We start from the raw sequence: 25945 nt of genomic DNA, 5'->3' as shown, positions 1-25945 counted from the left end.
TTACTTCCCTGCACTCTAAGGGGAGCTATCTGCCAACTTGGATATGGATCTTTTTTCTTACATAAGCAGAGAATGGGAAGAGAGAAGGAATGGAGGGGCTAAGTTGGTCTACACAACAAAGAGGAGCTGGGAAAGAGGGAGGACTAAGGAGGGATGAGGAAAGTTGAGGGGTGACTTCAGAGTAGGTTGCAAGATGGGATGTGAGGAGAGGAAGGTGAATTTTAAAAAGCATTGCTGGGGGCTTCCCTGGTGGCGCAGTGGTTGAGAGTCCGCCTGCTGATGCAGGGGACACGGGTTCGTGCCCCGGTCCGGGAAGATCCCACATGCCGCGGAGCGGCTGGGCCCGTGAGCCATGGCCACTGAGCCTGCACGTCCGGAGCCTGTGCTCCGCAACGGGAGAGGCCACAACAGTGAGAGGCCCACGTACCGCAAAAAAATAAAAAAGCATTGCTGTGAGATAAGAATTGGATCCCCGCTGACAAAAATAAAAGGTGTGCATACATTTGTTATTCTCTATATGTACCCCAGTGGAGACTGCGCCACTGGGGACCCCAGCTTGTCTTAGGGACACACGGAGTGAACACAGCACACCTTCCATACCCGAGTGAATCCGCTGCTGGCCTACCTCATCCACAGATGAACTCTCACGCTCTTCCTCTTCTTCCTCCTCTTCCTCCCTCTCCTCCTCCACCTTTTCCTTTTTCTCCTCCTCTTCTTCTTCATGAACCATCATGTTTGCCTGGTTCGGGGGTGATTTTAAGGAGCTGTCTCTTTCAACCTGCATTTCTTCTAATCCCGGAATAGAGTCCCCTCTGGACTCATCCATCTCTTCACTCAGTACAGACTTTTCCTGTGGGCTTACTACCACCTCTTGAGTGGTGGGGGACTCGATTTCTTGATCTTCTACTTCTTCTATCTCTTCCACTGGCCTGAGGGAACTCATTCCCCTACTTAAGCATTCCTCACCTTTGCTCGCATCTGCTTTAGGCCTTTGTTTTCCCCTCAGTTTTCTCCTTCTCTCCTGGAATTGCTTTTCATGTGGTTCTGTTGATGACCAAGCCCAAAGCCCAGGAAGAGACAGGTTACCAATGCAGCCTGATTGGGCCTCCCCAGACCCCAGATATACAAGCGTGGAGTCGGGGAGACTCAGACTTGAATTGTAAAAGTGTTACCTGGTGCCCTCAGTCGGAAAATGACTTCACCCTCCAGGTTCTACAAAGCAAAAACACGGACACTGAATGAGCAGAGTGCCACTTCTGAGGGCGTATCTTTTCTTTTAAGGAAAAGGCCCCGCCCCTCCCCTTCTACATCTGATGCAGGCCTTGACCACTTATTTCACAGGGGTAATCAGGGTGTTCCCAATCAGTTTTCCTTAATCCCAAGCAGGCTAGCAAAGCTTTCATCACACAATGGCAATCACAGAATAAAATCTCATTCTGACATATTTTTAGTAGTGATCTGGAGCAAAAAGCAAGAAAGTATAAATGGAGGGATGCAAACAAAGGGGCAGGAATCTGCTACACCCAGTGCTGGATGCAAACATACAGAATGAACATGATTTACAAGATCTGGGAGCCCCCTCGCCAACACTACAAATTCCCTCTGTCACAGGCTGTGGGTGAAGTTGTGGATATAGTGTGCCATGGATAAGAGTGGATCTGAATTCCAGCTCCTCACAAGCTGGATGACCTTGGGCAAGTCCCTTAAACCCTACGGGCTCAGTGTCCTCCCTGTGACACGGAGACCACAGTAGCACCTACACTTTAACCCAGGCAACCAGACTGATCTCAAAGGTAGTGAGCTTCCCCACCGACAGCTTGAGTTCCACCTCAAGCCAGGTGCCCCACGAAGCATTCACGAGCAATTGGGACAGGGATCCCTGCTGAGGGGAGGGATTCTCTGAGGAGTCAGGAACCCCACACCTACAGGAAACCCTCACCAAGTTCAGTGTCAGCCACAAGTATCTTCAGCCCTGGCCGTGCAGGACTCTGGGTGCGTGTGTGGGAAAGAGCCAACTCTGGGAGAGTCAGACCAAGACACTCAGGGCATTCGTGCGTTTACCAGGGAGCACTCAGTGTGTCTGAATTATGTGCAGGACACTGCTGAGGGCAGTGGAAGCTGGACGAAAGTTAGGAGGGCACACCTGCCCCTCAGAAAACCCCTTCCAGTAGGATGCCCTGAACTCCTGCATTTGACAGCGACCAACGTACAAGCACGTTCAGGGAAAGGAGAGGTGACGGGGTGAGGAAAGGGAGATGAGGGTCAGAGTGAGTGGGGGGGATCCTGTCACTGGCAGTGGCTGGAAGTATGGGTGGGTTTGGGGTGTGTGGAAACAGAAGGGTCCCAGCAGAGGAGCAGGGTGAGGAAGGGCAGGGGGCAGTGGCAGATGTAGGAAGAGTGAGGAGTTTGCTGAAGCAGGGAGAGTCAGGGCGGGAACCGGGTGCGGTGGGGGTGGGGCTCTGAGGTCATCTAGGGACTGTGGGCTGGGTTTGGTAGGGGCTGCAGAGCTGGTGAGGGCCTTTTGAGCAGGAGAGTGGGTACATCAGAGCTGTATTTTAGGAGGGTTATGCAGCAGTGGTGAGTTGGGTGAATGGAACTCAAAGAGTCACATAAATTAGCCTTTTGATTGTAATTCCATTCAAGCCTGAGCCCTTCAACCTCTTTTAATCTGAGAAGAGATGGTCTCTTTAGGAGACGCTTTTAGCTTCTCACTCCTTGATGTCCTGACATAGATTCTAACTCCCCACAGTCCAGAGAGGCATTCAAAATTGAGGCAAATAAGACCTAGACGTCATCCTCTCCCCACTGCTCCTTGGTGAGCAGCTGGGATTTTTTGTATCCCTTTCCATACCTGCTCAAAGATTTCACGAACACAGAAGTGTTGGCTGAGGGTGGAGCTGTAGGAGTTGAGTTCCTTCAGTAGGATCGCTGGGTACTCCATCACTTCCTTTGTCAGGAGGCCATGAGAACTCTCACACCTGGGAGGCAGGGAGGTGAGACCCCTGTCTAAGGGGGGTCAGCTGGGTGTGAGAGACCCCAGCCAAGAGCCATGCCTGGGACCACACGGAGGGGGGCTTGTATCTGGCGTTTAGCTCTGCGCAGAGCTACTGCGTAGGTTTCCTTTTACAATAACAGTCTTTGGTTTGTTTTGCTATTTTTCTGATCATACAAAGAATACATACTCTTTGTAGAACATTTAGGAAACACATGCGAGAGAGTTCTCTGCATGTTGTAACATGGGTTCCCACTTCCTGTCTACTGTACTAACCCTGCCCTTGAACTTTGCCTGTATCACCCCATCAAGCACTCCAAAACCCCAAGGCCCAGATTCTATCTGTTCCCTGGGGAAGAGGACCAAGGTTCAGGGCGTTACTTATTTGCTTTAAAACGTACTTCTGAATCTAAGTACTGCAGTCGACTGGCAGTGCAGTTCCATTTCTGTGAACAGTCCTTAGAGAATTAGCTGTACAAAGGCACCAAGGTACAAGATAGTTCACAGGGAACTGTTTTTAATATTGAGAGATTGGCACCAGTCTTAAAAAGCTAATCAGTTGGAGGATGGCTAATTCATTATGAAGCATCCATATTAATGAGTGGATGGTCATTTAAAAATGAAAAAAATCTGCAGTTATAGAACAATTCTTATTTTAAAAACACTGTATGTGTATATACATATCCACATTTATAAATGTCCGTGTTCACAAAAAGGACGAGTTGGGCAGAAGTTAGGAGAATTTCCTACATGTTTGTATTTGTTAACTTTTTTTCTTTAACAAAGCACGTATGTTTTAAAAGTCAAGAAGGTGGGGGGAGGGTCCATGCTCTTGACCTTTAAACTCCATGGCATAGAAACCTCCCTCCATAAACTTTTCTGATCCAAGTTCTCCCTGAAACCTTTTGTGTTGGCTGAGGGTAGAGCTGCAAAGAACCACAGTGATCTCTGATGTTGGAGACATCATTGGGTTGGGCTCCTAGGCAGGCACCTTCTGATCCTGAATATGAATTCCAGGCCATCCCCTTCTGGCGTCCGGTCTGCCTACCTGCATTTCATATTCTTCAGAAAATCTTTGGCCTTTTCCAGGTGTAACCTCAGGGTATTCTCACAGCTTTGCTGCCTCAGTTGGTCCAAGAGCTTATCGAGGTGAGCCTCCTGGGCCTGGTAGCCACACCCCAAACAGAAGGAAGCAGATGTGAGTCACCAGAGCGCGACGAGTGTACGCGACACGCAGAGACCCTGCCCCTGGAGCTGAGGTCCCGGTGCCCCGGGCAGGCTCTTTTCTACGAAAGGGGCACCAAATGTACCACCATCCTTACTCTCGCTGCTCTGGGCCTTTGGGCTCTTCTCCCTGCCTGGAATGTTCTTCTCTGTCTACGTTATAGCCCTGGAGACCCTGCCTAGACGGGACTCCTCAGGGACAGGTCCCTCAGCCCCAGCCCGCCCGGGCAGGCCCCCGCTACACCTTCCGGAGGCACCTACTCCCTGCTCTCCTCACCTTTTGTGCTCGACGCCAGATGCTGAGTGCACCCCTCCACCCCTAGACTGTGTGAAGGCAGGTGGGTGGGGGCCAGCTCATGTCCTGTGGGGACAGGATGACGGCCAGAGGCAGATGCTCCGTGCCCCGCAGTCTGTCTGTCTCTCATGCAGACCCCCTCACAGACATGTCTGGATCCGGCACCCATCGCACAACCCGGACCTGACTCTGGCAGGATTCTTCTGCTCCCATGCAGCCCCGTGACCAAGGTGAGCCTCAGTTTCCTATCTGCTCAAGTTTTATAGCCTGAGGCTTTACATTTGAGTCTAAGATACATTTGGGGTTAATTTTTCCATAAAAATAAAATACATAAAATATGGTGTGAAGTATAGATTGAACTCTTCTTTGCTTTGCATCTGAACGCTGGCTGAGTTCACGGGCCACCAAGCAGAGCCACTGGGTAGCTGACAATCCGGGTGTGGCCCTGCGCTCATGCCTCGTGGGGGCTACCTGGATGCCGGGCCCACACCTGGCTCTCGCAGCTGTGCTTCTGCCGCTGCTGCTCCATCCTCTTCTCGAGCTCCAGCTCCTGCATCAACAGCATGCTCCGATGTACCTCCCACAGCTGCACAGCCTCCTGGAAATAGCTGAAGAGATCTGAGTTCTGCCGCTCTGTCTGCTTCGCCACGGCCTCGAAGGATTTCTGCGGTGGCAGAACCCAGAGAAGGGGCCTTAAGTGCCAATCGGCCCAGGCTGAGGAGAAGAGCCCCACTCACGAGGCTCCCTCGCCGGCCAGTGGAGGCCCATGTCACTGGCCGTCACTGCCTGGGCACCATCTCTCAAGGTTTTCTTCTGTGCCACATCGTGGCTCACGGTCCCCTCTCTGTTGGGACAGCATTTCTGGTCTGTCCAAGGCCATGCCCTCGGACTGGTTGACCTGAAGTCCTATCTCTAGACCTTCCCCGTGTCCACTGAAGTCCCTGACAGGAAGAAGGTGGAGTTTGGGGCCTACAAAGAAGAAGATGCCACCCTAGACACCAGCCTGGCATCAGGTGGGCCATAACCACCTTGGCCTGGGGCATCCCTCCTTCTTTGGATTCCCTGACTCAGCACCTGAGCCAAACACCACAGTCTACTGTTAAATCCTCACCTCTCCCTCTTTCATGTGTGTCTCTTATACTCTCCTAGGGCCTGGGGTTGGCAAACTGTGGCCCGTGAGCTAAATATAGCCCCCTGCCTATTTCTGTTTAACCTTGGGAGCTAAGCACAGATTTTACATTTTTTAATGGCTGAATAAAACCTAAAGAAGATATTTAATGATGTAAAAATTATATGAAATTCAAATTTCAGTGTCCATAAATAAAGTTTTATTGAAACACAGCCATACCCACTCATTTCTGCATTGCATAGGGCTGCTTCTGTGTGACAGCAGCAGAGCGAGAATTTGTGCCAGAAACCTGACAGCCCACAGAGCCTAAAATATTTACTATCTGGCCCTTCACAGAAAACGTTTGCTGACCCCCGCTCTAGACTCTAAGCATCATGGGATGCAGGCTTACTGCTCCTCGTGACCTTCAGCACCCAGACTCGGCCAGGGCTCGGGGAGCACTCACTGCCCGAGACTGTTCAATCGGAGTCTGCGGGTGACTGAGGCATCAAGGGGTGAGCCTGGAGCACCCGGCACAGGGGCACTGCTCCGAGGGGCTGCACGCACCAGTGACGGCAAAGTTGTAAGCCCCCGGGCTCCCACTCCTCTCACAGCCCAGCACGCCGGGTGCCCCCCACCCTGCTCCCCAGCTGCACAGGTCCCCAGTTACGCACATCCAAGGCCTCCAGCTCCTCCTCCGCCTTGCTCTGGAGATTTCCCACCATCTGGAAGAAGGACGGGCTCACCAGGCTCTCTGCTTCCTCCTCAGTGAAGGCCTTCCAGTCCAGCAGCTGCTTCTGGAGAGGTACAAGGCAGAGCCTGGCTTAGGGCTGATGGGGGCTTCACCTCAGGGCTGGTGCTGCCCCTGAGATCGCCTCCCAGCCATGCCCGAGAACTCGGCGGAAACTCCCACAGCAGTGGAGACGGTCCAGCTTTATCTGCCCACTGTGTCCAGGTGCTATGTGCTGCCCCTGTTCACTGAATCCCCCAGAGGTGTTCTCATTAGCCCCGTCTGGCAGACAGGAAACCAAAGCTCACAGAAGTGAAGGAACTTGCTGGAGGTCACACACCTGGCAAGTGGTGGAACTGGGATCTGAACTCAGAACCGTCCTACTGCACACCCTACAGGCATCAGCCGTCATCCTGCACGGCCTCAGCGTTGCTGTAAGCCAGACACGGCTCCCATTTCCTGTCTGGAATTATGCCAACTGGAAAGCCAGCTCTCTATATTAATAAAGACTTGATTTATGTGCAAAATCTAGAATAAATCAACCTCCCCCAAACTAAAAACGTGTCTCCAGTGGTATACTTCCAATGCCGCTGCCCAGGAACACCAGGCGCCCCCTGTCAGGCTCAGAGTGCTCTTGGGGTACATGAGGACGTCAGCATTCACCCCCTGCATGCACCCAACCAGGGGCCATGAGCATGGGTACAAGGCGTCAGCACTCAGGGTCACAGGGCCATGGGGCTCTGGGGAGGGCGTGAGTGCCGAGGTGGTGAGCGCTGGGGGTGTGGTCTTGGGGAGGCTCTCCAAGGGCACAAGGTTTCCCTCCAGGCTTTACTCCTAAAGTCTGACGCCCCTAAAGGGCTGACTGAGAGGCACGTGACTGCCCCTAAGGCCACAGAGCAAGTGGGCAGGGCCCTGTGGGCTCGGACAGCCCCTGGGCCTTTTGCAAACTGGTCTTCTCACCTCCAGATGGGGCCAGCGACACCCACTCTGCAGGGCCTTGTAGGATTCGATGAGAGTGGGTGCAAGACTGTGGCACAGCCCCCAGAGGCCACAGCGCCCACACCGTGCATCGCACTGGAGAGCGCTCTGCTCCCCTGAACGCTGCTCACCTCAGAGTCTTGGTGGCAGAGCCAAAGCTCGACAGACACACACAGGAGGGGTGGATGGAGGAACAGGCGCTTCCTGGGGCCCACAGGTGAGACCCTCATGGCTGGGGGACTCCTACCGCTGGAGCCGGCAGATTATACCATCTTCAAAATGATTAGGCTTTTGGGGGTTTTTCATCTAAACGGTTTTCCCAAGGAGGCAGGGAGGGGGCATTCTGACACAGTATGTCCTTGCACCTCAGAAAACCAGGCACTGTAATTGAAGGGTTGTGAGAGGACTCGCTGTCTCACCCTCTAACAGAGGTGGGCGGGTGGAGTGAAGTTGTGTGTGATGCCAGTAGCAACGCTATCTACAAAAGGGAAGCACTGGAAATAACTCCCATGACATGACCTCCACTGAATAAATAAAGTGAAGTGATACAGAGGGTCAAGGGTGAAGGCTGAGGTGATCAGAGGGGGAAACTTTGTCCGTGGGGTCAGGGAAGGCTTCCTGGAGGAGGTCATGTTGGGGGCCACTGAGGGGTGGGTGGGAACAGCTGGGGAGAAGAGGGTCCAGGCTGAGGGAACAGCTTCAGAATGCCCAGAGGCCAGCGTGGAGGGAAAGCAGGGGGTGTGGGCTGGAGAGGGGCAGGGGCATGCCCTGTACTCCTCTCCTCATACGGGCCAGGAGGGGCACCCACCTTGCACTTCTGCACTTGGGCCAGGCACTCCTCCCAGGTCTTCTCATACTGCAAGCGGATCCGCATCATGCAGTCCACGTGGTAGGCGTCTCCATAGGTGGAAAAAAGACGTCAGCAGCTCTTCCAGAAGAAGAGGGGAGGTTGGCAAGAGGAGTTTCCCCGTCGCTCAGGGCAGAGGCTTCTCCCCAGCCAAGTGCCTCAACAGCGGGGATAATTTAGACCAGGGGCTGCTATCTCCCTCGCCTCAAAGTTCCTGACACCCCAAGATAAGGACCTCAAATGAGGAGCCACCTTTTTCTGTTCTGACCCTAATTCTTGACTCAGTTTCGAGGCTGGTGAAATTCTTTTGGGGGTTGCACCACGTCACAGAACAGTAACCAGGTGCAAATTAAGGAGCGTTTACAGATCATGTCTGTGGTGAACCCCTTAAGAAGTGAATGGACCAGCGGAACATTCCAAAGCTGATGGATTGATTCATTGATTGATTGATCTTCTCCTCTTCCTCTGCCCTACTGTTTCTGGTTTATAGTCACCTTGGTGTATCTCTTGGTGTCTAAGGTAAGGAACTGAAGTTTAATGTTCCTGGCAGTTCTAGAAACTGAAAGATAACACAAAGATTGTGTGGTGGTTGTTCCTTGACAAGGGCTGGGAGGAGGGCAAGCTGGATGGCAGTTAGAAGACTGGGGAGGGGAGGGCTTCCCTGGTGGCGCAGTGGTTGAGAGTCCGCCTGCCGATGCAGGGGACACGGGTTCGTGCCCTGGTCCGGGAGGATCCCACATGCCGCGGAGCGGCTGGGCCCGTGAGCCATGACCGCTGAGCCTGCGCGTCCAGAGCCTGTGCTCCGCAACAGGAGAGGCCACGACAGTGAGAGACCCGCGTACCGAAAAAAAAAAAAAAAAACAACACTGGGGAGGGTAGATGTGTAGTGGAACTGGTGAGGAGAGGCCATAAAGCTGGTTTCTCCCATCCCCAGGGCCGCTGCCTAGGCCAGCACACCTCCACCCTTCCTATGAAGTCACTATGATGAAGCTCCGCCCCGGGTCTCTGTGCTTCCGTTCCTGTACTCCTCTGATCCGTTCCCCGCTCTAACCTTATCACTCCCAGCTCAGAACCTTCCACTGGGTTCCCACTGCCTTCAGGATAAAGTTCAGCCTTCCGCACATGGCCACATGGCCAGCACAGTCTAGCCCTCTGGCATCTTCCAGCCTCGCCTGCCACCTTCTCCTTTCCCTGAAGGCCCCAGCTCTGTCTGACCTCTCAGCCTCCCCACGTACTAGTCTTCCGGCTTAGAAAGCTCCCCTGACCCCTGGGCCTGGCTACCTTGTACTTGCCTTGCAGGTCTCAACTGGATGATCACTTCCTTGGCAAGGTGTCTTATAACCTTTAACCAGGCTGTGCCCCCAAATACACATTCATGTAGCTGGCCACCTGTCCACTCCCTGCTGTAACATCCTGCGTGGTCTGACTTCCGCTCTGGACTGGAAGCACTCAAGAGAGATCCACCCTGCTGGTTACCAGGGCCCAGCACCACACTTGCTCCTAGGAGGCGTCCAGTGAATGGCAGCCATTGCTATTATTTACGGTCTCGGGACTCTTATGCTCGGTATTATAATATAATTATAATACCTTTGGAATTATATTATAATACCTTTGGAATTATAAACCCGAGAGGCCTGGGAGCAGTGGTGGGTACTACTAACCAAAGCACCCAGGTCAAGTCTGGCTGTGACACTTCCTTAGCTGTGTGACCTTGGGCAGGACACTTCACCTCTCTGTGCCTCTGAATCCTTCTCTATCACAGAGGGGCAATGACACCACTGACCTCACTGGGTTGCCTCAGAGGAGATTGAAATACTGTATTGAATATATCTTCTAGAGCAAGACTTGGCAAACTCTGCTAGACAGTAATATTTCCAGCTTTGAGAGCCACACAGTCTCTGCGGCAACCACTCATTTCTGCTGTTATAGAGCAGATGCAGCCAGAGACAGTATGTAAACAAATGAGTGGAGCTGTGTCCCAATGACCCTTATTTACTAACGGGCAGTGGCCCGTGGGCTGGAGTTTGAGGACCCTGGTTATAGAGAATTTCTAAACGTTACTAGTTATTCTTGAGCACTGAGTAAGCCAGCCACTGAACTATGACTGGACTGCAGGATTGCACGTGATTCTTACATCAACCCCACAAGGTAGGTACCTTTATTACTCCTCTTGAGATTCCTATTTTATGGAGGAGGAATTGGAGGCCAAGAGAGGCCATGACTTCCCCTAGGTCCCAGAGTGGGGACAGTGCACCTCATACATCCAGGGTCTGGCCCCTGAGCCGTCCTCACAGGTGGTCCTTGGAGCCATCCCTCTGGCTCCACACTGTGGTCAGGAGTCAGAGGGTGGCACCAGCTGGGAAGTAACTTGGGAGGTGGTGGGAGGAGGAGGGGCTCTGCCAGGCAAGGTCTGGGGGTCCGAGATAAACCCTCAGCGCTTACTCTTCTCTCCACATCCCAACCCTTCTTCCCCAAGAGGGACTTGCCACCTACTCCTGAGTTTATAACAGACTCTCACATAAATGACTGGCTGACAGACTGAAGCTGCTACAAAGCTACTACTTGAGCAGAGTTCTGGCGACACTCAAGTGGGATCCCACAAACGTCACTCACCGAGGTGCTTATTCAGGGAGCTGAGAGTAGAACGCCATTCAGTCAGCTGAGCTTTGCTGTAATTGGGGGGCAGGAGGTCACTGGGGAAGGAAGATGTGACACGTGAGCCATACTTGAATAAAACATTCACTTACCAAAATTGGTAGCATCTTCAAGGAACACGGGTCTAGGGAAGTATCTACGTAAATACCGATGAAATGAGTGACCTGTTGGGGATTTCCTGGTGCTAAAAGCATACCTTGTGAAAAGGTCTAATAACATTATTGAGCATGTTACTTAGAAAATAAAACTGAATTTTCCTAACGGAAGAAAACCAAATGGTTATCACACGACCCAGGAAGCCACTTCGAGGAACCTAATGAGAGATAACAATATAAAATGCATACAGAGTTTATGCATTAAGGCCGTTGCTTAACAGTACCGTTTATAAACACTCAAAAAATCAAAAACAACCTTCATTCCAACAATAGGGACTTGTCCGAATAAAATACATGAATTCTCTTCTGTAGTCACTAAAAACCGTGTAGCAGATTGAAAAATGGTCAGTATCGTTAGGTCCTCCCACCAGCAGGTGGGGTCTATTTTTCCACCCCTGGATCTGGGCTTGGCCATGAGATTTGCTTTGGCCAATGCGACACTAGCAAACATGACACAGAAAAGGCTTGGGGAAAGGGCTTATGCATTCCACTTGCCCTCCCTTGCTGTAGGGAGCTCTTCTGCCAGCACAACCACCATGCCTACAAGCCTGGATTAGCCTCCTGGAGGCTGAGGGAGCAAGTGGAGAGAGGCCCCAGCTGCCCCAGCTGAGGCTCCAGACACGGGAGTAAGGCCATCCAGCCCAGCCACAGGGAACTGCTCGGCCAGCTCACAGAATCATGAGAAGCAAAAAATGATTGTTGCTTTAAGCCACTAAGGAAGTTACAGGTGGTGTTTACTGATGTGGAAAAATGCGTATGACATGCTATTTATTGTCCAAACCAGGACATTTTGCCAGTGAAAGGGGGATGAGATTAACAATTATGTCAGACAAGACGTGTAACCCAGGGTGGTCTTGGGCAGCCCCCTCATAGTGGGACAGTAAAGAGCAAAAGGTAGCTACAAGAGTGTGCAGGGCATAATCTCAAGTCTAAACATTGTACTAAATGCAATGTGGCACCCTAGACTGGGCCTAGATTGTGGCATCCTAGATTGGGTCCTGGAACAGAAAAAGGACATTAGTGGAAAAACTGGTGAAATCCGAAAAAGTCTGGTGTTTACTTAATGGGAACTCATCAAAGTTAATTTCTTAGTGTTGACAAGTGTCCATGGGCAGTGTAAGATGACAACATTAGGGAAACTGGATTAGGAGTATACAGGAATTCTGTGTGCTACCTTTGTAACTTTTCTGTAAATCTAACATTACTCCAAAATGCAAATTTTATTTTTAAAAACTATTTTTAAATTACATGCACATATACTTACTGGGTCCAGGAAAATCCATGGGGATTCTCCTGGGATTTTGGATAACTCCCTCTTGGGGCCCTGGGAATCTTAATAAGACTCCCCACCCCTCTGCCATCACTGCCCACAAGCCTGCAGAGGGCCTGGCATGCGCCAAAACAAGGATCCTCGCCGGGCGTCTGGGGCTATGGGTTTACAGAGGAAGGCCTGGAGCTCTGGGCCGGGATGGGACGTGGGCGATACGTGTGATCCCATATGAGGCAGTTCCGTGGAACAGCTCCTCGGGCTTGACTAGAAGGCTCCCTAGCAGCCGCTGACAGGTCAAGGAAACATAGGTGGTGTCTACACAGTGTGCTTTGTGGGACCTGTCCAGACCTCTTTGCACAAATACCACAAACCCAAACCTTCGCTCGACACTCACTGGAATTCTGTGATCAAGGCTTTGCAACTTTAAGTTGTGTGTTTTTTTTTTTTTTTTTTTTTTTTTGCGGTACGCGGGCCTCTCACTGCTGTGGCCTCTCCCGTTGCGGAGCACAGGCTCCGGACGCGCAGGCTCAGCGGCCATGGCTCACGGGCCCAGCCGCTCCGCGGCATGTGGGATCCTCCCGGACCGGGGCACGAACCCGCGTCCCCCGCATCGGCAGGCGGACGCTCAACCACTGCGCCACCAGGGAAGCCCGAGTTGTGTGTTTAAGCATTGTGTTTGCAATGCTTCCAGACAGTGGGATTATGTTCTGACTTCACCTTTTTATATATTCCCACTGCTGGGTCCTATGTCCTATAAATGTGCTCTTGCCTCTGATTTCTTAGAATTGCCCCCACCTTCCTCCAGGCCAAGTCATATCACACACCCAGCTCCATGCTCTGCCTGCAGACACTGCCATTATACAGTGTGTCCCAGCTTTGGCCAGAAGCATCAATGAATGCATTTTTCTCCAGGTCTTTGGCCCTGTCTCTCCCCTCCACTCAGGCAGCAGTCAGCCCCACATTCACAGCCTGTATGAGGGATGTGGTGGGGCATAAAAGACATCAGCCTAAAAACCTTTCTGCATTTTGTCTGCAAAAGTCTAAGTTCTTAGGAGAGTCGAGAACACTGTTGAGGAGAAGGCATTTGTGGGAGTCGGCTGAGAGCCCTGGGGAGGAGGAGGGTGCTGGGGACCAGGACTGTCTCCTCACCCAATAGAAAGGGGTTGGGGGGAGGTGCAGACACAGCAGGATGGCGGGTGCCTGGCAGTGCCAGCCTGGCAGTACCACCAGCCTACTTCCTGGTGGCACCATGGGAGCAGCTGCAAGACCCACATCTCTGGACAGCAACGGTTGCCTGGGTGTGAGGACTCAGGGGCTCAGAGCAGCCTCCTCAAGATTCCTGCGTCCAACAGTCTGGAAGCAACAGCAGTTGCCCGGCTGCATGTGTGTGGACCAAACTCTAATGACCAGACTCCCACCACCAGGCCTGGCTTTGGGTGGGATTCCGTAACTTTCCCTCAGTGGACAGGATCCCCAAGAAAGGCTAAGTTTTGCCCAGCTTTATGAACAGGGACTCAGAGTCAGAAATAAGTGGAGTCAGAGAAAACAACAAAAGCACTTTTCCTTGTGTTGAGATTTTTATCCACGTTAATTTCACACTGCATGAAAATGTGGCTGCACATGGGGCAGGAGATGCCAATCCTGAGGGAGTCCTTCTGGCTCACGTTGTGGGGGTCCTAACAGTCATTTACGTCCCAGGAGAACTTGAGCTCTGTGGTGGGGAGACAGGAAGAACCTGCATCCCAGCGTCCAACGAGGGACCATCCCAGCGTCCAAAGGACCAAGGAGGTGCACGGGTCCCAACACATGAAATGTCTTTGCCTTGCAGGACCACACAGGCTCCATCCTGCTGCTAAGGGTGGATGCTACGGGCTCCCCAGACGGTGGGCTTCCAGGGTCTAGAACAGTCAGTATGCCCCCGCCAAAGAGCTTATCATGGGATCAGAGCTGGACCCAGGTGTGAGGGAAGCATCCACGGCCTCTGGCAGGTCCCTGTCTGATGGCAGCGGCCTCCTCATCGGCCTCCAAGCCTTCAGCTTCATTCATACCCCTCTACCCACCCTCCGAACTGCAGACTTGATGGAGTCCCTCTGCTCCCCACTGCCCTCAGGAAAAGTCTAGCCCCTGACCTGGCCCCTCCTTCCCCCGCTCCCCTCCGACCTCGCCCCTGTCATTACCCCCTTCCAAGCTCTTTGGCAGAACCACACTAAACTTCTTTCTGCAGCAAATGTGTCATGTGCCCTGTTGCCACTGGGGCTGGGACACCCCAGAACATGGACCCAGGCAACCAGCCCAGGACCATAGAACTGGGAGACGGCCGGGTCTGGAGGACACCTCAGAAGAAAGGTCAACGCTGAGGACTGTGCCTGCCTCCCCCATGGACCCCCGAAAGGTGCCCCTCCCCAGTGGCCCCTCCTTCTGTACCAGATGGTGCAGAGATGGTCCAGCCGCTTTTGCCGCAGGGCGCTCTGGTTCTTAAACATGGTCTCCAGCTCCATCTGCACAGCTGGAGGAGTCTGGATCCTTTCACTGGCCATGAACTCACTGGGCGTCCAGACACGTCGGCACCATGCAGAGGAGGGGAGGGGCAAGGTGGATGGGAGAGAAGGGATGAGACCCACGGTAAGAACGTTCAGAACCCTAGCACCCGGACACCACTCCCAGCCCCTTCCCCTCCATCCGGGCATCTGAGGAAAGGAGGGAAGAAAGAGAGGGAAGGAGAGCGGGGGAGAGAAGAATGGAGGGACCAGCAGGCACAGATCGGGTGTGGGTCCTGACTGCTGCCTCCAGCCCTGTGACCTTGGGCAAGTTGCCCCCGCTGAGTCTCAGTTTCCTCTTCCGTAATGGAGCTAATGACAGTACCTTCCTCAAGGAGTACTTGTGACGACCCAGCAAGATAATGTGAGCAAAGCCCTTAGCACTGTGCCTGGCTCCTGGGAAGTGCCCAGGATGTGTCAGCACCTGCCATCACTGCCGATGACGATTACTGACATCTTAACAACCTCCCAAGCCCACGCCCAGGCCGAGACCAGGCACTTTCCATACAGCATCTTGTTGACCATCACTGAAACCCTATCACCAGTTAGGGTGCACCTGCAGAAAAAGGCCCTGTATGTTCAAGCCCTTGACCAAGGTCACAGGGAAAGTACAGGTGCAGCCAGACCTCAATACACTTTTCCTTCCTCCCCAGAGTCAGACTCTGGTGCTCTCCATCTAGAAATGCGGGCGTACAGATGGGCCTCCCATCCCCACGGCTACAGCACAGACAGACACTCTTTGGTGTCCTCAGACATCTTGGTCCCAAGAGTCCCTTTCTTAGCAAAAGAAAGCCTTCCTTATTGGCCAAAAGCTCCAGGACCCTTGTGTCAGTATTAACAAAAGTGCCATCTGGTGGAGGGAGCTTGGAGATGGGCCCTCTCTTCACCCTGCCTCCCATGGGTAAAACCTGCTACCACAGGGTGGGAAGTGTTCCAAGCCTGAGGGATGGCCATTCTCCTTGGCCCAGTAATAGTAGAGTGGACAGTGGGCAGATAATCAGACTAACATTTTCAAACAATTTGTACAGTGCTCAGAAAATGCTTATGAGAAAATGTGTACGAAGAAAATAAGATACAAATCTACATACGCAGTATGTGTCTAAAGAAGCCTGGGAGAAAATATACCAAAATATCAGCCGTGCTTCTCACTGTGGTGAGGAATTAATGGTGATTTTTAATTTCTTCCTTATACTTTTATCTATTTTGACTTTTAAAAAAGAGCACCTATTACTTTCACCACCAGAAAAAGCAAGAGCCTTTTAAAGTAACCACAAAGGGAGGGAGAATGTGGCCCCCTTGCCCACCTATGCTGCGGCCCAGGGGGGGCAGGGGGAGAGCCTCGGGTGGTGTGGGCAGCCACCGACCTGAAACCCTGCACCAGGTCCTCCTTCTTGAGAGCCTTCCAGGCATCCACCAGGCCCTGCCAGCGGCGGTGGCCATCGAGCTCCTGCTGCAGCGCGGCCTCCATCAGGTTGACAAACAGCTGGGCGAGGGCCCTCCGGTTGCCCAGCAGGGCGTGGTTTATGATCTGCAGTAACAGGTGGGCAGGCTCTAGATAGAGTGGGGGCTCTCCAAGGTCAGAACAAGGCTCAGTTGGAGAGGGGGCTGGTGAGCTGCGGGCCGAGGGCCGAGCAGGGCCGTGGCAGCGTCTGAGGAGTACTGTGGGGTCGCTGGGCACTCAAGGAAGCTGCCCGGGGCTCAGCGGCTACGGACATGACAACGGTCTTTCCTGAAGGCTTAACCATGAACCCTGACCACGTGAGTTTCAACCCAGCTCCAAGGCCACCTCAGACTGTTTGTTTAAAAAGGTGATTCTAAGTTCACTGGAGTTAAGCACTTCAGCAGGCTTTCAGTGTTTAACTGTTTTTTTAGAAATTTGTTCCAAAAGCAGAGCGCTCATGCTACCAGGGACCAGCCACATATGGTTGTGATGAGAACCAGTACCCAATTACCAAATGAGATCAGAGCTAGGACATTTTTTGGCAGTCCTCCCAGCGGACCTCACCAGGGCACCTTTGGCATGGCAGTAGGGACGATTCTTCACTGTGTGACACTGTTCTACCATTTAGCCTCTCCACCCCCTTAAATGAGAGCAGCCTCTCCCGAGTCCCCGAAGGACTGGGACAGCCAAAAATGCCCCACACGTGTCCCCAAGCCCTCTATGCACTGCCCTGGGGCAAGGGTGAGAACCGCCAAGCTCAGCAGGCAGAAATTTCAGTAACAATTTTCACTGAAAACCGAGGTTTGATGCCGGCTGTTCCCAGCTGGGGGGCATTGGCAAGTATCCCCTGAATCTCCAATTCCGTAGCCGTAATGTAAAGATAATGCCATTTACAGCACAAGGAACTGGTGAAGTTAAACGAGATAGATGCACACAGAGCAAGTAGAAAGTACCAGTTGTTATGCATACAATAAACACAGGAAAGTCAAATGTCGAAACGTAAGTGGGACACTGTTAACTCTGACTCCCCTAATCGATCAAATGGCTCAAAGTTAGGAACTCCTGCTTGTCTCAAAATGAGAGCGGCCACTGCTGCGTCCTCTTATGTCATCCTCCCCCCAAGTACTGGTGTTTAAGTATCACTATCCTCATTTTATGGACACGGAGTTCCAGGTGCTGGGGCTGAGTAATTTCAGGAACTTTCATGTCTGGGCAGTGGAGAGGGGGGTCTGTGCGCTCTCTCTGTCTGTGCTTTGTCCAGGACCCCAAGGCACAGACCTGGGCTGGAGCCCATCTGTGATTCTGAACACTGTACTCCTTCTACCCTGCGTGCTGCCAGGAGGCCCATTAACTGGCAAGCCCAGCTTTCTGTACAGGACCTAGAAACCTATGCAAGAGAATGTACCTCTGAGTAGCCGAAGGAAGTGTCCTTTCATGAACAACCTTGATTTTCTTGTATTTTTTTTTATCCCAAAGGAAGCATTTGGAGGAGGCTGAGGGTGTGGACAGAGAAGCAGTGGGGACAGAGCCAGAGGAGCAGGCATGGTTCAGCAATAGACAGACAGCAGGAGGAAAGACAAGAACCACTAGAAAAACTAGACATACAGGGCATGCTGAGGTCACTTATGAGTGCACACACCACCCTGAGACCACAACAGTTGTGAGATCATGCCTCTGTCTTGTAGCACACATAGCATTGCACATGGTAGCTCAGACACGGCCCCGTAGGTGCTCATAAAATTAGCATTGGTCACACTGATGACACAGTATTAGGTTAACTGGCAGGGAACATGGCAGGGAAGTATAAAATGTACTAGAGAGATTTCTATTGAAAATACTTAACAAAGACTCTAGTTCTGAACTCAAGTAGCCAACCTGAGTTACTTGGAAATGTTATATATGAGAAGCCCATCATTCCTGAGACCCAGGCTCTAGGGCATCCTGGGGTCCTGCTCCCGCGGGCTCATCCCCTGCACGTGAAAACCACTCACCATGGCTTCTTTATCAATCAGCCTGTACACGTCGGGCTGCATGAGGTAGGAAGTTTTCTCTATGATTTCCACATATTTCTTCAACACACTTTTTAGCTAGAAATGACAAGGCACCACAGTGAGTGACTCCCTTCTCCTGGAGAACTAAAAACAGGTGATGACTCATAAATCCCACAAGTGAAAATCACCAAGAGCACATCTGGAGGCCAACTCACTTTATCTGCCCGGGAGAACTCAAGCGAGTGCAGCGTCTTGTCCAGCTCCTTGATCTCCTGCTTCTGGAACAGGAACTTCTCGGCCACCTGATCCCGCAGCTCCAACAGGGTCTGTGCCAAGAAGTTTGGGTCAGGCTGGGAGAACAGGTGGCAGGGAAGAAAGGAACAGGACGCAGGTAGGGCGGGTTCCGCCACGAGGGGACCCCTACTTGGATGGTGTAGTCTTCAAGGTTGCTGTCGTTTTCCACCTTTTCGAAGAGATTGTTGATGTCTTCGTCAGACTCAGCCAGCTTTTTTAAAAGAAGGGCTCCTGGCTCCACGATGAGAGGTTCCATTTCCTAAAACAGGCCAGGAGGGCGAGGGCTATGGTATCAACACCCCTGGGATGGGAAGGACCCCCCCAACCCTATAGTAGGGAAGTGCCAACTGCGGTCCTCTCTCAAAAATAGCAACTCTTACCTAGACCTACAGAGTTCAGATTTACTAATTGTTCACAGCCAGAGCACAAGGGCAGCACTATTCGGGACACACATTATGTGTGAGGCCTTGTCCTCAGACTCACTTGGTCCTCATCATAGCCGGCAAAGTACGTGCTGACCTTATGCCTGGCCCATGGTTGGGGCTCAACAAATATTCATTAAAGAAGTGGCCAGTGAAATAATTCCAAGAGTGTTTCAGATGAGGAAACTGAGGCTCCGTTCGGTTGTGTGACCAAAGCCACTGAGCTCATGGTGACAGCAGAGCTCAAGTCCAGTTGGGATATATTAGGAAAGTGATAAGCTGGCAGGGAGAGCACCTTCTTGGTGCTTTGGGTCTACGACCAGCTCCCGGAATCCAGGGAGCTCAGGGAGAAAGTGGTGAGTGTGATCTGGGGCCCAGAGAGGACCCGAAAGGGCAATATTCCAGGGATTAGTCTGGTTAGAGGTCTCTGGAGAGGAACAGTGAGCCAATTGAGGGTAGTGCCTAAGGGTCAGGTCGTTTGGCCCCTTGTTAGTAGGACTGAGCAGGGAGATCAAAGACTGGGCTTTAGCATCAGATCCAGAGTCCAGTTCCCACTTGGCCCTTACGTGCCAAATCAGGCAGGACTTTCTGGGCCTCACCGGTAAACTGGAGGTTATAACAGTACCTGACATATAGAGTTCTGCTCATAATCAGAACTTGTAGCAAGCCATCCAAACATGGCTACTACGATTCTGTCTACACCTGGTGAGCCACTGAGGACCTGGGAGGAGGGGCGGTGGGCGCTGTGCGGAGTCCACCCTCCCCTTGGAATGGCCCAGGAACAGAAGGCAAGTGAGAGGGAGAATTCTCACCATCGCAGTCTGATCGATCTCCTCCTTAAAGCTCGCCAGAGCACTCTCATAGCCCCTCCTCTTGTAATCCCCTCGCCCTTGAAGGGTGATGGTGCTGAACCTCTCAGGAACTGGGAGAGAACAACGGAGGTGATGAGGCTGCCCTCAGAGCTCCAAGGTGAGGTCAGAGTACCCAGGAAAAGACAGCAAGGCAGCAAGTGCCTGGGTTCAGGAGATGGCCCCCCAAAGCAGGCCAGCAGTGTCAGAGACTTAAGGACAAAGAAGGTGATCCCTAAGTGCTGTACGGAATTAAGTCTTGCATATACAGTTAAATGCTCAAAAAAAGTTCCAAACGGTATGTATAGAATAGGAACATTTAGGGTTTTTTTAAAAAGTTTTATAGAAGAAAACACATACACAGATAAGAATTACCAACACTTATCAGCACTTACCATTCACGAGGTATTGTTCTAAATCAGTTACTCCTCAGGATGAAGCCAAGAGGCAGGTTCTATTACCGGCCACTTAATAGGACACTCAGGCATGGGGGTCCAAGACCAAAGGCAGTCAGAGGCTCGGCAGGGGTTGGCATGTGGGCCCTCTGCTCTAGGGTCTGTGAGCTCACCCTGCGCTCTGCTGTCCTCTGAATACAGGTGGGGCACTATGTGGTTTCATGGTCGGTGGGCACTCTTGGGCGGAGAAAGGGGCTATTGTGGAGGCGGAGTTTTCACCTTCTGCTTTATCTCCTTCCTTTTTCTATAGTGAGCATGTATTACTTTTTTAATTACGCAGAAAAAGAGCCTCCATATCCGGATAAAGTCAAACCAGGGTAATGTGATACAGACTGAAAAACCCTCCTGTGAAATCACAGACGAGCGAGCTACATCCTTTACCAAATGGTTTCATCAGGAAATGCTGACTGTGCAGGCAGCCCCTCTTCCCCCCACCAGCTCCCTGCGCTGGGGAGAAGGTTCAGGGGAGATGCTTCAGAGGCAAAGGCCCAGGGGAGAGGGGCGGGGCGGAGAGGTGGGTTCCAGGGAAGGCCCTCTATGATGCTGAGCAGAGGAACAGCTGGGACCTTCAGGTGCTTGTACTTCAGCGCTTCCAGGAGCTCCCCACAGAGCGCTCTCTGGCCCAGGCCACGCCTGCCCTCATGCCTGAACATCGGCTCACCGGGGGCGTCTGGGAGGCCCCGCACTTCTCTGGCAGCAATGCTGTTCTCACCCTCTTGAGCTTTTTCCTTCTTGGCTATTTCCTTTTCCCTGAGGCACAAGCAGAGGAAAACAATAACCAACACCCCCTACCACACCCACCCTCCCCGCCCTCACTGCTCCCCTCCAGGGTAGCTCTGGGTCTCCAGAGACACCCTGGGAATTGGTAATAGTCCGGGCCCACTGATTCCAAAATGCCCTGAGGATGTGCCCCCAACAAACACTGCCTGGGCATCTGCTGCCAGCAGACACCACAGTCCTCAGGTGAGAAGCTGGGGTCTGCCCTCAGGGATCTTGCTCCATTCTGGCCGCACAACAAGTATGACTGGTGGGCAGGAGCCATTTTCCACATGTGGAAACTGAGGGCCACAAGGGGCCTGGCCAACCTGGGAAAGCCAGACCGGGGCTAAGCATTCAGCACGTTCCTCCTCTGCTTCTTCAACAACCCGTCCTATGAGGCAGCCAGGGTGACCCTGTTGTCCAGGATGGGGGATGAGGGAGGGAAGTCACTGGACAAAGTGGCGCTGGACTTCCCAGATCCCTGCACGTGATGCCAAGGTCCATGGTTCATGGGGTCTGGGTGTGGGAGGAGAGAGCTGGGATCCCAGGACAAACTATCTCAGCAGGGAGGACCAGGTGGGTGAGCACGACCTCAGCTTTGGAATAAAAATCCCTTAATGTGCTGCCCACAGGGCAAGCGCCACAGAAATGCAGCAGTTCTCAGTGACGCCTGCCATTCCTCGGGGCCCTGACATGTGCAGCACTTACCAGACTTTTTCTTATGTAGTCCTCATGGCACACCTACCACCAAGGAAGACTGCAGGGCCTGGGTAGCAGCTGATGGGGCCCAGGCTGGCCCTCCAGAGGGGGGGGGTCTCTCAGCCTTGTCAACCAAATGCCCCTGGACTAAGGTGGCCCCACTATGGGAGCTGCTAACAGCTCTGGCTTCTTGGTCACTTGTCCCAGGAACTTGGGGGCTTGGTTTACACTAGCGGTGATCTACCCATACCCCAAGTTTCTCTTCCACCCACCAGAGGTCCTGTCCTGTGTGAATGAATACACAAGTTGACCGGTTTGGCTGGCCAAATTTTCAAGGAGGGGACAAGGCACCCCAGAGAGGTGCCAATGCTGAGTCAGTGATCCCAGTCGCTTTGAGGGTGGCAGGGCCTGGTAGGTTATAAGCACATCTCTCTTCTTGTGTCCTTGTCTGTCTGTGCCAGGAAGCCAGCACAACGCCAGCGCCCTCCATGAGAAGTGCCTTTCCCCAAACAGTGTCCTGTGGGTGCCAAGAGTGCCTGACTGATGTTATATCCAGTTATGGGGAGGATAGGTGGTTCTAGGCTAAACTCTGGGGAGGAGGGGACCCTCGGGAAGCACAGGGAGATGTCAGGAGTCCGAGTCTGGTAGAAAACAGGTCAGCTGAGAGGGGCCTGGGACCCCTGTAGGAGGCAGAGTCACAGCCAGGCTGCACAAAACAATCCTCCCAGGAGGTGGGAGGGAGGGTGGTCAGGTTCCAGCTGTGTGTGCCTCTGGATCCCTGCATGGGGCATCAGGGACAGGGCTGGAGAATGCTGACCTCCAGTCTGTGCCTGGGTGGCCAGTGGGTTTGCCCAGCTGTTCAGGGTGCTGAGTGTCAGAAGCCTCAGGGGACCTTTTCCTGGGAAAACTCAAAGGGCAGGGCAAAGACTTTTACCCAGTCAATCCCTGCTCCAATGGGGGTTAAAAGGAACACAAAGGCAGATACAGCAGGACTGACTTCCTGTCCCAGAGTCCCAGACTCGAGAAGGTTTATGGCTGGTGCAGAGCTTAACGAGCCTAAGGGAAGCCCAGCTCCTGCTACATTCTCCAAAGTGCCCCGTGAGGAAGCACTTTTCCTTTTCCTTTCCATTCCTTTCTCCCTGCTTGAGGAGTCTAAGCTCAGGGAGCTGAAACGGCATATGCTCAGGAACCTCAAGTTCAACTTCTGAACTCGGAGGTTCAGAAGGAACTCCTGATCTCCCTGTCCCAACCCCACTTGCTCCCATCTCAGGGAATGGCACCTCTGCTGTCCACCCAAGCGCTCAGGCCAGAGACCGAGGACTCTCAAGAGCCCTCTCCTCCCACCCAATCTGTCACCTAGTCCCGCGGGTTCTGCCTCCAAAATAAACCTGAAGTGCACTGTGTCCCTCTCACAGCCCCACAGAGCTTGCGTGGACTGTGGTGGCCTCCTCCCTGGCCTCCCTGCCTTTCCTTACAGCCCCCACATTCTACACACCGCACAACCTGAAGGCCTTCAAAATGCAAATCAGCTGTTCACTTCAGCACAGCCCAAAATACGGACTGTGGCCTGCAAATCCCTCCTGGCCTCATCTCCCAGCCCTCTCCGCAGGCCCGCTGACTTCTTCAGCCTTCTGAACAGATAAGCCGGTACTGTCTCAGAGCCCTGCTCTGTGTTTCCTTTCCTCATCCTCTCATCCCAGCTGAGGCCCCTCCTCAGACAGCTTTCCTGACTCCTGTCCCACCACCCTGTCCTCGGTGTCAGAGCCTTCCCCGCTTTGGGGAGACCTGCTTATTTATGTACTGTTGAAGCCTCAAGTTCCAGGAGGTTGGGATCCGCATACCCAGTGCCCCGGCGAGGGAGAGGGCAGAAGAGAGGGAGAAGCAAACAATCCTGCAAAGTAGGTGTTAATACCGCTCTTTCTCAAGGGAGGTACCTGGGACTTCATTCCTATCTGGTACTCATCTTGTGTGAGCTCTTTTTGAGTTTTTGAAAATTCTAACCACCCCTAGTGTGTGGGATGTGGCCTGGACAGCAGGACCTACCTGTAGAGAACAGGGTTTTCGGTGACCCAGTCATTGGGTAGGCTGTGCGCCCACTTCCGCTGCCGAGGAGACATCATCTCCCCTTCACGAATATCCATCTTCGTCATCAAGAGCTTCCTGCCATCCTTTGGGGCCATGGAACGCTCCATAGCTCGCTTCCTGGTGGATGCCAGGGAGTGGACCAGCTGTACCTAAATCCAGGAAGGTCCAGGTTAGGGGGATCAGAACTGCAGACTTCCCAGCACCCAGGCTGACTGCGCTGTCTTAGGTCAAGTGGGAGCCGGCCAGCAGGAAGGCATTTTGAGGGAGGCCTGCAACCCCAGGGCACGCTCCATGCAGGTGGGCTCTCCCCTCCCCATATCAGTCATTCAGCCATTTCTAGGAGGGCATCTTTTAAGAAATTTTAATGAGGACCGAGATGCTCATCCCCACATTTTTATAATCACAAGGAATTGGAAAAATGGAACTGTCCAACAATAGGAGATTGGTTGAGTAAACCCAGTATGACCCTTCAGGTGAATGTTAGGAATTTATTAAAAATGAGACTTACAAAGGATATTTTATGACATGAGGAAATGCTCAGGATATGATATACCATAAAATATATCAATTAAGAGCATAAATTACCAAGCCTTCCACAGAGAGCATTATTTAGGGCTCCAAGTAGGAATAAAAATCCCTTTTAAATAAGCAGTACACAACTTCAAAAGAAGGGTTTGAGTCTGTGTGTTTCTTTTAAGATATTGTTTCATCTGTGCAGTTTTTTATAGATGACAAGGCAATGCCAACAACCTATATGGCTGTCAAGAGGGCATTATTACCTTAATAAATTATGGGAGGTCCTAGGTCAAAAACTAAGCAGCCACTAAACATCGTGAAGTTCGTAAATGTGCAGTGACAAGGAAAGGTCTCTGGGATAATTTAACCAGGGAAAGAGTAGGTTTTAAGACACTGCTATAGAATCAAACCCAGTTTTTAAACAGAAAAATAAGAAATGCTTTCATGCTAGGTAAAAGCTCCAGGACACCCAATGGCTAATTCTGGCTATTTCTGAGTAATTTAAATTAAATTAAATTAAATTAAATTTTCTAATTTTCAGAAACAGACATTCTAATTTTGTATCCTTACATTTCAGGAGCCAATAAGAATTATTTTTAATCTAAGCAATTTCAAAGCCCTTATTTCATTAGATTCCAGGCAAGGAAGTCTTCAGAGGGAGGGAAGTTTCCAGGGGGCCGGAGGGAAGGGGGGGGCAGGAAAAGGGGGAACAGAAGGACAGGCTTACCTCAGCCTCGAAGATCTGCTGGTAGACTTTCCCGCTGGGAATTTGGGTCACCTTCCCCACTGAGGACATCTTGGCCTCTGGCTGGACACCCCTGCAGGGAAGCTGTTGCCTGGGGTTTGGTCTCTATTAGACCCGGACGGATACTGACAAACCTCCCCCTACCCCTCCGAGGACAAGTCCTCCCCCGAGGACAAGGCTCCCCAGGCAGACAGGCTGGCCGGGTCCACGGGGGCTGAGACTCCTCTACCCTGGGAGAAAGCATCAGGGCCCCTCTCAGGCCTCAGGGTTCTTACTTTAAAAGAAGAAGAGGGGGAGGGGTGCGAAGAAGCAAAAGGGAAACAAACCTCAGGCAAGAACCTAACTCGAACTCACTGAGAAGGTCGGCTCTCCCAGCCACGCCAGGCGCAAATCCGAGGCTGACTTTGGGGACAAAGAATAATAGCTATTGCTTGTGCTTCACTCTCTCAAGCTCTTCCGGGAAAAGTCTACGTGCCCAAGGTATCAGCTGGGCTTTCAACCCGGCCTTGAACCCCCAACTGGCGCAGAACGCGGTTCGAGGACTTCCCCCGCACCCCTCCCCCCCTAACAAAGGACACCTGGGTAGGAGGACGTGGAGGGAGGGAGCGGCCTGATTCTGGCCACGCTCATTAGGCACCTACTGAATGCTGAGAAGCCCAGCAGGCTCCTCTCACACCTGCCCCCACAAACCCATCAAGGAGAAGGGGCAGTCTCAGGGCAGGCCCTCTAAGCCCCGCCAAGTGGAGGGAGGCCCTGCGCCCAGGGACCCGGCCGCGCCCGCACCTGCACCAGCAGAAAGCACCACTCAAGTCCAACCTCAACTGCAACTAGACACACTTGGTCTCCAAGGCAACGCAGAGGGGCGGGAGCTCCGTTGGCCCCGCCCTCACGCACTTTCC

At 52.4% G+C, this 25945-nt stretch overlaps 1 protein-coding gene across 5 annotated transcripts in view; it reads right to left on the bottom strand.

Annotated features, from left to right (window-relative positions):
* CCDC180 (coiled-coil domain containing 180) overlaps positions 1-25147 on the bottom strand; it is a 56421-nt gene extending 31274 nt beyond the window's left edge. For 2 of the 5 annotated variants that reach the window (XM_089913445.1, XM_089913444.1), the window contains exons 1-14: positions 19752-20615; positions 18648-18776; positions 18439-18549; positions 18224-18319; positions 16156-16319; positions 14679-14798; positions 10788-10867; positions 8136-8224; positions 6294-6416; positions 5002-5175; positions 4041-4156; positions 2852-2978; positions 1173-1212; positions 626-1044 (exon numbers count right to left, since the gene is read on the bottom strand). In XM_089913445.1, the coding sequence (XP_089769571.1) occupies positions 626-1044; positions 1173-1212; positions 2852-2978; positions 4041-4156; positions 5002-5175; positions 6294-6416; positions 8136-8224; positions 10788-10867; positions 14679-14798; positions 16156-16319; positions 18224-18319; positions 18439-18549; positions 18648-18776; positions 19752-19754 (1791 nt within the window). In that variant the 5' untranslated portion in view covers positions 19755-20615. Of the gene's footprint in view, positions 1-589; positions 1045-1172; positions 1213-2851; positions 2979-4040; positions 4157-5001; positions 5176-6293; positions 6417-8135; positions 8225-10787; positions 10868-14678; positions 14799-16155; positions 16320-18223; positions 18320-18438; positions 18550-18647; positions 18777-19751; positions 20616-20903; positions 20993-23743; positions 23935-25028 lie in introns of those variants that run through there. The other 3 variants (XM_089913446.1, XM_089913447.1, XM_089913442.1) reach the window with 3 other exon arrangements.
* Positions 25148-25945: the final 798 nt, after the last annotated feature.

The sequence above is a fragment of the Delphinapterus leucas genome, chromosome 6 (assembly GCF_059928025.1).
Source record: "Delphinapterus leucas isolate spDelLeu-1000000601 "Yukka" chromosome 6, BTC_Dleu_Yukka2, whole genome shotgun sequence".
Lineage (NCBI taxonomy): Eukaryota > Metazoa > Chordata > Mammalia > Artiodactyla > Monodontidae > Delphinapterus > Delphinapterus leucas.
This window is presented reverse-complemented; position numbering and strand designations above follow the sequence as displayed.